The 10,204-nt window shown below is 42.5% G+C and overlaps 1 protein-coding gene across 1 annotated transcript; it reads left to right on the top strand.

The window, feature by feature from the left end:
* Window positions 1–1,215: 1,215 nt before the first annotated feature.
* On the top strand, window positions 1,216–5,670 carry LOC119335679 (disease resistance protein RGA5-like). The gene is made up of 4 exons (XM_037607774.1): window positions 1,216–2,118; window positions 2,762–4,703; window positions 5,028–5,156; window positions 5,248–5,670. The coding sequence occupies exons 1-4, from the start codon at window positions 1,316–1,318 to the stop codon at window positions 5,287–5,289; spliced, it is 2,916 nt and encodes a 971-aa protein (XP_037463671.1). The 5' UTR covers window positions 1,216–1,315; the 3' UTR covers window positions 5,290–5,670.
* The last annotated feature ends 4,534 nt before the right edge of the window (window positions 5,671–10,204 follow it).

The raw sequence follows: 10,204 nt of genomic DNA, 5'->3' as shown, positions 1-10,204 counted from the left end.
CGCACACTCGGCAAAGAACGAGCGTCGTTGCTGACACGTGGGCCAGAGGTGGATGGTTGTCATAAATTAAGCTGACCAAAATTGGCCGACGGGTAGTTGGAGGGCCGCCAGGTGGGGACGCGGCGGACACTGAGAAGGCGCGCGAGGCGTCCACTTCGCGTCCATGCCGACGCATTTCAGCCGCAAATGCATCGGTGCCGACACGTTTTGAATTTGTGTCGGCGCGTTGGGCCTCCACTTTTATCCGCGCCGACCCAAATGGACGCACTCAGATGTTTTGGGTCGCTGCGTTGGAGTTGCTCTTAGATTCCATTTAGATTTCAGAACCCCTGTTCCAAAGGGATGTGAAAGAAACTGCATTCGTGTTCATTAGTACGAATGGCATTGTCAGCCCTTGTATGAAATGACATAGGTTACGTACAGATAATGCAACCTTTTGTCATTTTTCAGCAAGTTATGGCGATTTTGGACCAATTAGTTCGATCCAAGACCTGATGTCAAGACGGATTTTCAAAGGCACTTTTGGTAGACTGAAGTATTAATTTGAGAATCATTTCGCCTTAAACTCTACTAACGAGCTCCTCTTATCAGGCACTCCCAACAGCCATGGCACAGCTGGTGATTTTTGCTCTCGTTCTCGCAAAATAAACTTTTGCAGTGAGCTCAGGAGTCAAAAAAAGATCTCCCACTCTCAACGCAGCAAAAAGACTCTCCCCCTGCTTTGAACTAAAACCACAACAATAATTATGAAACGGCAGGAGTAATAATACTATAGTTCGTAGTAACCTTAGTGCTTTAACTTTCTAGTTGATCAATTAAATGAATCGGCACAGCTTTAGTGATTTGACTGCAAGGTAAAGGTACTACTCCCTTTGTTCCCAAATGTAAGTCTTTTTAGAGATTCCAACAAAGGGCCACATACGGAGCAAAATGAGTGAATCTACACTCTAAAATATATCTATATGCATCCGTATGTTGTAATACGTTTGAAATCTCTAAAAAGACTTCTATTTAGGAACGGAGGGAGTAGTAGTTAGCGGAGTCTCAAATTACTGTTTAAGTAGGCTTTCAGATGGTGAATGTTTTGATCTGTTCCTGTCTCATTGGGCCACATACTGTTTGAGCCCTGAATGTTATTCAGTTCCAGTATACTATGAAAACTTGTGGACCAATGTTCGATTGTGAGACAGATTCTACTAGCAGTAGCTACAACAGTCACAAGCCTTGAAGCGAACCTCTTCCTCCCAACACCACCACATCAGTTTCCTTGCTCCCAGATCCAGAAATCTCAGATAGTAGCAGGAGCTTCGAAGCAATGGAGGCTGCTCTTGTGAGCGTTGGCACCGGGGTGATGAAGCCGCTCCTGTCCAAGATCTACAATCTGCTGAAGGAAGAGCACAGCAAGTTCAAGGGCGTGCGCCGCCAGATCGAAGAAACCAAAGATGAGATGAGCGGCATGGAGGCTGCTCTGGAAGTGCTCGCAGACGCTGAGCAGCTTGACGCTGAGATGAGAGCTTGGAAGGAGGATGTCCGCGAGCTGTCGTATGATATGGAGGATTGCGTTGATGACTTCATCGCTCGCGTTGACCACGAGCGTGGTAGATCTACAGGCCTCAAGGGGTTCTTTGACAAGCTGAAGAAGCTCAAACCTCGCCACGAGATCGCCGGGGAGATTGAGAGGCTCAAAGCCCGGGCTATCGAGGCAAGCAAGAGGCATAAGAGGTATAAACTTGACCGCCAGTCACCTGGCTCTACCACCACTTGTGACATTGATCCCAGGCTGCACGCTCTTTATGTGGAGGTCGGCGAACTTGTCGGCATCAAAGGTCCTAGGGAGCACATCCTTGAGTGGTTCAAGAGTGAAGCTTCTTCTACACAGCTTCGAGTGGTGTCAATTGTTGGTCCAGGTGGTCTTGGTAAGACGACACTCGCAAATGCAGTTTTCGAGACCATCAAAAGCGAATTCAGTTGCTCAGCTCTAGTTTCAGTTTCTAGAAAGCCTAACATGAAAAATATTCTAAGAGACATTGCTGAAAGAGTGCGGGTCGAGGATTACACTTACAATGATGACGAGCGGCAGCTCATTGACAAGCTAAGAGAGCACCTCCGAAATAAAAAGTAAGCCCCATCTATGTACTAGTACTTCTCTAGGAATTTTACCAACTTTTTTTGCAAATGCATGTTTTGATTTGAGATAGGTTGCCTTTACCAAGGTCTATCGCAACCTTTAGGTTGTGGGATTTCAGAGAGTCTGCATTTTATGTGGAGTATTTGATTATTTCCTCATTACCTCGACTTATTTGGATTCAGATATGAATGGTTCGAACATAATGATCATAATGTTAACAAGCATGATGCAAAACTAATTATGTATTGTGTAATGGAAACTTAATAATTGCGAATAAACATTGTACCCTTTGCATCCAAAGCTGGCACAGTCCATCTCGTGGCAATCTTCTAGCAGATTTTAGCTAGTACTCCCTCCGTCCGGAAATACTTGTCATCAAAATGGATAAAAGAGGATGTATCTAGATGTATTTTAGTTCTAAATACATCTCTTTTTATCCATTTTGATGACAAGTATTTTCGGACGGAGGGAGTACTAGCTAGTAACTAGCCACAAGCCCACAATGAAGAGGCCAGAGTTATCTCCCTTTTCAAAAAAAAAACCCACAGTGAATGTTCCTGCCTACCAAAAGTAAATTTAGCCTTTTTATTATATCTTCAATGCTGAAAAATCTTTGCTAAAATTATGTGGCAGGTACCTTATTGTGATTGATGATATATGGGACACAGAAGCATGGAAAACCATTAGCCACGCATTACTGAATAACAATAATGGGAGCAGAATTATTACTACAACACGTAATAGCACAGTTGCATCATTTTGTTCTTCTCAAGGGGATTACGTTTATAGACTGGAGCCCCTCAATTTTGCTGACTCGAGAAGACTATTTCTTGAAAGAGCGTTCCGTTATGACTGTCTATGCCCCCCTCATCTAAAAGAAATACTTGAAAGGATATTGGAAAAATGTGCGGGGTTGCCATTGGCTATCATTACCATGTCTGGTTTGCTGGCTGATCAAACTGCAGAAGAAGAGTGGAACAGGGCACTAGCTGCTATTGGTTCTTCACTTGCAAAGGAACCTGATGCTGGGGACATGACCAAGATATTATCGCTCAGTTATTTTGATCTTCCTCACCCTATGAGAACTTGTTTGTTGTATCTCAGTGCATTCCCAGAAGATTATATCATCGAGAAACACAGTTTGATATATAAATGGATAGCTGAAGGATTCGTCTGTGAAGTACGAGGGCGTAGTACATATGAAGTAGGTGAATCTTATTTTAATGATTTCATTAACAGGAGCTTAATCCAACCAGCTAAGTTAATGGACAACGGCCAGGTGGTGGCATGCAGAGTTCACGACATTATTCTCGACTTCATCACATGCATGGCCAAAGAAGAGAACTTCATGACGTCATTTGGTGATGCAGAGCAGGGGAAGAAACACAAGGTTCGTAGGCTCTCTGTCATGAGTCGCAAGTATGAAATGGCTACCATGTCATCATGGGATCTCTCTCATGTTCGATCGCTTGCTACGTTTGGGTCTTTTGGGCAGAATTCTCTAGTGGAGTTCCCAGCTCTTCGTGTGTTGGACCTAGGAGAATGCGAGGATTTACAAAGTCATCATCTGGAAAATATTGAAAAGCTACTTCTTCTCAAGTACTTGCGTCTCAGAATTGCGGAGATACCGGAAGGAATTGGAAAACTGAAGTATTTAGAAACACTGGACATGCGTGGTATGCGCATTAGAAAACTGCCGTCTACCATGACACGGCTTCAAAGGTTGACCCGTCTATATACTGACTTGGACCCTAGTTGCTTATCGGATGGAATAATTGGACAGCTGCAGAGCTTAGAAGAGCTAGAGAATGTTTTTGTCCCCGATGCTGAACTAGAGAGATTTCTGCGGGAACTTGGTCAGCTAAGCAAGCTAAGGAAGTTGAGCGTAAATGTGACAGAAGCATTTGATTCCAAGGAAAAGGAGGATGCTGTAAGGTTTATCGGAACTTTAATATCTTCCTACAATATTCATCTTCTGAGAATAACCTACGGGCCAAACTTGCCCTTCGATCCTATGCCGGACCTCCTGTTTCTGTCACTGGAGCCATGGTGCCCCGCTAATCCTGCTGCATTCCGGAAGATCTGGTTCGCTAACTGCTACATTGACAAGATTCCAAGTTGGATGGTCTCGCTTGTGAATCTCCGTAATTTAGATATCTGTATGTACCGTACAGGGCCAGAAGACGTGGCAGTCCTTGGCGGAATACCCGCTTTGGCTTTTCTGACACTCGAGACTTGGTATGGCAGAAATGGAAGGATCTTCATCCGTGGATTCAGAAGTCTGAAATACTTCAAACTAGAGGTCAAGTGCTGTGGCACCGCAGTGGAATTTGAAGAGGGGTCGATGCCTATGGTCGAGCACCTCCAGCTTGGATTAAAGGGTCATAACAGGGAGTGCGTCAATTATGCTACTGATTTCGGCATCCAGCACCTCTCCACCCTCACCAAGGTGGATATCAATATTGATGGCAACAATGGAAAAATTAAAAGACTTATCGAAACCGCTCTCCGGAAACTTCGCTACCGCCTCACTCTGTCAGCAAGTGGAGAGCGTTGTAACCATTTTGAAGAACTTGTAAGATCTCTCTCAGAAGTGCTAGCTGCTACTTAATACTCCCTCCGTCCAAAAATACTTGTTATCAAAATGAATGTATCTAGAATTAATATACATCTAGATACATCCCCTTTAATTCATTTTGATGACAAGTATTTCCGGACGGAGGGAGTAGTAGTTAGTACTCTGCTTCAGTTCGTCCTTTCGGTTCAATACAATTGTACTACACTGTATTTCTTTCTTCTACGCAAATTACCGGCTAGCCATTCACTTTTTTTAGTTAATTGAATGACTTCTTCACTCTCTGTTGTTTGATCTTAATTTTTGTTTCCTGTGTTTGAACAGTTCACAGAACTGTACTTTCGTAAAGCTGGGAGTAGTGTTCAACAAAAGAGGGAAGGTGCCTTTTGTTCTTTTCTGGATCGAGTATTCGAAGAGATTAACCAGGATGCTTTGTCTCGTTTGATGGTGCTGGTAAGTTTTTCTTTTCTTTTCACCTTCAAACACCGTCCATGAACACCGTCGGCCGTCCTCACCTCAAGTTCCTTGCTGGTATTTCAAACAGGACGTGCAACGGGCCCACCATGTGCGGTCTCGGTCGATTTAGATACCGGAGACATGTGTTTGCTGCTGATTTATTTGTTACGAATTCGTGGTTTGCGTTCAACTTTGAGCTGCAATAAGCGGTGGTGTACTGTATTGCATCGCATGTGGAGAGGAGCGTTTTGGGCGAGGTCAGTTGCGTGGAAAAGTCTCGTATTTATCATACTAGCTAATTGCACATATGTTCTAACGAGACATACACACTCTAGTGGTTCAACATCAATTGTGTCCTACATAAATCGAGACATAAGTCCGGATCTTAGTGGATGAGGAATGGCTGAGATCCCTGGGAATGGCTTGACTGGATCTTTTTTACCATGAATTACAATGTTTAGTCAGTCCTTGATCTTTAAAGATGCTCTGCATTTATGTTTTGCGGTCTCAGAAAGGGCTAGCGAGATACCATTTTGTTATATCATGTTATGATTGTTTTGAGAAAGTGTTGTCATCCGAGTTTTATTATTATGGCTTGCTAGCTGATTATGCTATTGATACGAGTAATTGTGAGACTGAGGTGTCATTGTGAGTATGGTTAGTTTATAATATTTGTTGAAACATGAATGCTGGCTTTGCATGTTTACAACAACAAGAGCAAACAGAGTTTGTAAAAGTTTTTTCTTTATCACTTTCAGTTTATCAACTGAATTGCTTGACGACAAGCAAAGGTTTAAGCTTGGGGGAGTTGATACGTCTCCAACGTATCTACTTTTCCAAACACTTTTGCCCTTGTTTTGGACTCTAACTTGCATGATGTGAATGAAACTAACCCGGACTGACGCTGTTTTCAGCAAAATTACCATGATATTGTTTCATGTGTAGAAAACAAAAGTTCTCGGAATGACCTGAAAATCCTCGGAGACAAGTTTCAGAAAATATAAAAAATATTGGCGAAAGAATCAAGACCAGGGGGCCCACACCCTGTTCGCGAGGGTGGGGACGCGCCCACCCCCTCTGGGCGCGCCCCCTGTCTCGTGGGCCCCCTGAAGCTCCGCTGACCTCAACTCCAACTCCATATATTCCGTCTCGCGGAGAAAAAAAATCAGAGAGGAAGTTTCATCGCGTTTTACGATACGGAGCCACCGCCAAGCCCTAATCTCTCTCGGGAGGGCTGATCTAGAGTCCGTTTGGGGCTCCGGAGAGGGGGATTCATCGCCATCGTCATCATCAACCATCCTCCATCACCAATTTCATGATGCTCACCGCCGTGCATGAGTAATTCCATCGTAGGCTTGCTGGACGGTGATGGGTTGGATGAGATTTACCATGTAATCAAGTTAGTTTTGTTAGGGTTTGATCCCTAGTATCCACTATGTTCTGAGACTGATGTTGCTATGACTTTACTATGCTTAATGCTTGTCACTAGGGCCCGAGTGCCATGATTTTAGATCTGAACCTATTATGTTTTCATGAATATATGTGTGTTCTTGATCCTATCTTGCAAGTCCATAGTCACCTATTATGTGTTATGACCCGACAAGCCCGATGTGACAATAATCAGGATACTTCTTGGTGATGACCGTAGTTTGAGGAGTTCATGTATTCACCATGTGTTAATGCTTTGGTACGGTTCTCTATTAAAAGGAGGCCTTAATATCCCGTAGTTTCCAACAGGACCCTGCTGCCACGGGAGGGTAGGACAAAAGATGTCATGCAAGTTCTTTTCCATAAGCACGTATGACTATATTCGGAATACATGCCTAGATTACATGGATGAATTGGAGCTAGTTCTGTGTCACCCTATGTTATAGCTATTACATGAGGAATCACATCCGACATAATTATCCATCATTGATCCATTGCCTACGAGCTTTTCACATCTTGTGCTTCGCTTATTTACTTTTCTGGTGCTATTGTTACAATCACTACAAAACCCAAAAATATTACTTTTGCTATCGTTTTTTTACTGTGAACTGTGGGGCAAACCCCCCACAGCATTTCAAAACTTTATTAAAACCAGATAATAGTTAAAACAACATGATTACAAGAGGTAACCAAAAGGAGAGAAGAAAAAAATACAAAAAGATTAAACTTAAGATGGCAGGAAAGAAATCCACTTGAGCAGGTCATCTTTGTAAACAGATTTGATTCTGTGCTGCATCCGAGTTATGTCATGCCTGAAAGCTCCTCTCCATTTATTGAAACTTGCCCTCTCACCTCTGAAAACCTTGGCATTCCTGATGATCCAAATATTCCAGCAGGCAATAAACACTACTGCAGTGAAGAAAGGCTTATCAAAGCTCCTCCTTGCCTGGATGACCAAATCAGACATTGAGTTTCCAGCCGACCAATCAATCTGCAAATAGTTTCAAACTCTGACACTGAAATTGCAGTTGAAGAAAAGTTGGTCTCTGGTTTCTCTTGCTTGAAGGGGGCAGAGTTTACAAGTAACACCATCATACATGTGCCAGTGCCTCCTATCAAGCATATCCGTGGTGTTGAGTCTATCCATGATGAGCATCCAAGCAAAAACCTTGATCTTAATAGTGCAAGAGGATTTCCAGATCCAGCCCAGCAAGTGGTTGAAAACTTCATTCTCAAAAGCATGGCAGTAAAACCGCTTGGGTTTGTAAACCTTTGAAGAGCCCTGCCATAACCACAAATCCTTACAAGTATCATCACTACTGTGGGAGACAAACATATCTCTTATTAAGTTTAACTCATCAAAATCTTCAGCAGACAAAGGGAGGTGGAAGTGTTGGTACAAATCCAGGGAATTGAAGATATCCTTAACTGAAATCCATGGATCCTTGGCAAAAGAGAATAATCTAGGAAATCTAGACCGCAAGCTAGAAACTTCGTTCCAAGATTCCAATTTTCAGACCAGAAAAGAGCAGTGTCTCCAGCATTGACTTGCACCCAGGAGCAGTCCCTAAAATTCTGCAAGACCTTGCAAATATCCTTCCACCAAAAGGAACCACAAGAGGTTGTTCCCTGGGGCATTCCATCATAATAATATGAATCCCAAATTAAGGACACCCAAGGAAGGTCTTTCCTGTTAAGGAAATTACTAGCATGTTTGAGGAGCAAAGCCACATTTTGAACACCCAGGTTCAAAATACCAAGACCACCCTTATTTTTTGGTCTACAAATCAGGTCCCAAGAAGCAAGAGATGGTGCAGGCTCATCTCTATTTTTTCTCCATAGACATTGTCTTTGAATTCTTTCCAGCTGCTTGAGGATACCAGCAGGAACAACCAGGCTACCCATAAAGAAAATTGGCATGGAAGACAAAGCAGAGTTCAAGAACTGCAGTCTCTCTCCTTGATTAAGGAAGGAGGAGCTGGCACTCATTCTCCTCTCCATACAATCCACAAGAGGCATGAAGTCCACCATCTTAGGTCTTTTAGTACCCACAGGGAAGCCAAGATATGTAAAAGGCATCTTTCCAATTTGGAATCCAAAAGCAGAAGCAAGATCTGTCATGGTTGCATTTCCAACATTTATAGGAATGATGAAAGATTTATGGTAGTTGACATCAAGAACTGTGGACTGAGAGAACACCAACAGCATATCCTTCAGGGCAATAAGCTGCTGCCTGTCAGCAGGTAGGATGATGAGAGTATCATTAGCATATTGTATGACAGGGTAGTCTTGATCATGGCAGGGAATAGGTAGCTTTAAGATACCCTTGCTGAACATATCATTAATCACTGTTTGCAGTAAATCAGCAGCTATCACAAAGAGCAGAGGAGAAACAGGGTCCCCCTGTCTTACTCCTTTTTTGCAAATGAATTTCCTCCCAGGGACACCATTAAGAAGCACAGAAGAAGTACCAGTGGCAAGCAGCTGTTTCATCCATAGGATCCACTTTTCATTAAAACCTGAGAATTTGGAAGATAGCTTCATGCTCAATAGAATCAAAGGCCTTCTCAAAGTCTAGTTTAAGAATCACAATTGGTCTCTTTGACTGATGGCACTGATGCAGATATTCAAAGGTCCAACCAATACAGTCTTGGATTGTACTTTTGCTATCGTTACCATTACTATCATACTACTTTGCTACTAAATACCCTGCTGCAGATACTAAGTTATCCAGGTGTGGTTGAATTGACAACTCAACTGCTAATACTCAAGATGGCATTCAATATTCTGTATATGATGTAAAACTAAGCATTGCAATACAATATATGCATGATATGAGTAATATAACCCTGGCAAGTTTGAGCATACACCTTAGGGGGATAATAGGACTGGTCATCTGCCTCTGAATCCTCCTCTGAAGAGCTATCTGTAACCAGCGAGATATCTGATTCAGCAGGTAGCACTGTCTGCTCTGAAGACCTTGTTTTCACTCCAGATTTCTCCATCACCAATTCAAATGGCTGATGCACAAGAAGATCAGTTGAATATACAAACATTATTGACAAAAGCAATGAGAAATACAAAAAAAGGACGGCATGATATAATTCACATATATGACGCTTGCCTAAACAACATGACATTGCATAATTCACATATATAATGCCTTGCAACAATATAACATTGCATAATTCACATATATAATGTCTTGCAACAAGATGGCATTGCATAACTCACATATATGGTAATTAGACACTAAACAGGTGGCATTCACACAAAGCATGTATAAACTAAGCAAATGACATAGCAATGCAAGATACCATACACACGATATGAGCAACATAACCCTACCAAGTTAGAGCATGCACCTCGGGGGGGAAATATGATTGGTCATCTGTCTCTGAATCCTCTTGTGAGGAGCTATCGGTAACCAGCAAGACATGCGCTTCATCAGATAGCATTGTCTGCTCTGAAGACCTTGTTTCCACTCCAGATTTTCCCATGACCGTGCCAAATGGCTGATGCACAGGAAGAGTAATTGAATGTACTAAAATTGTTGACAAATTTAACACGTAATAAAAAAAATGATGGCATGATATAATTCACATATAAGATGACTA

The sequence above is a fragment of the Triticum dicoccoides genome, chromosome 7B, assembly GCF_002162155.2.
Source record: "Triticum dicoccoides isolate Atlit2015 ecotype Zavitan chromosome 7B, WEW_v2.0, whole genome shotgun sequence".
In the NCBI taxonomy this organism is placed as follows: Eukaryota; Viridiplantae; Streptophyta; class Magnoliopsida; order Poales; family Poaceae; genus Triticum; species Triticum dicoccoides.
This window is presented reverse-complemented; position numbering and strand designations above follow the sequence as displayed.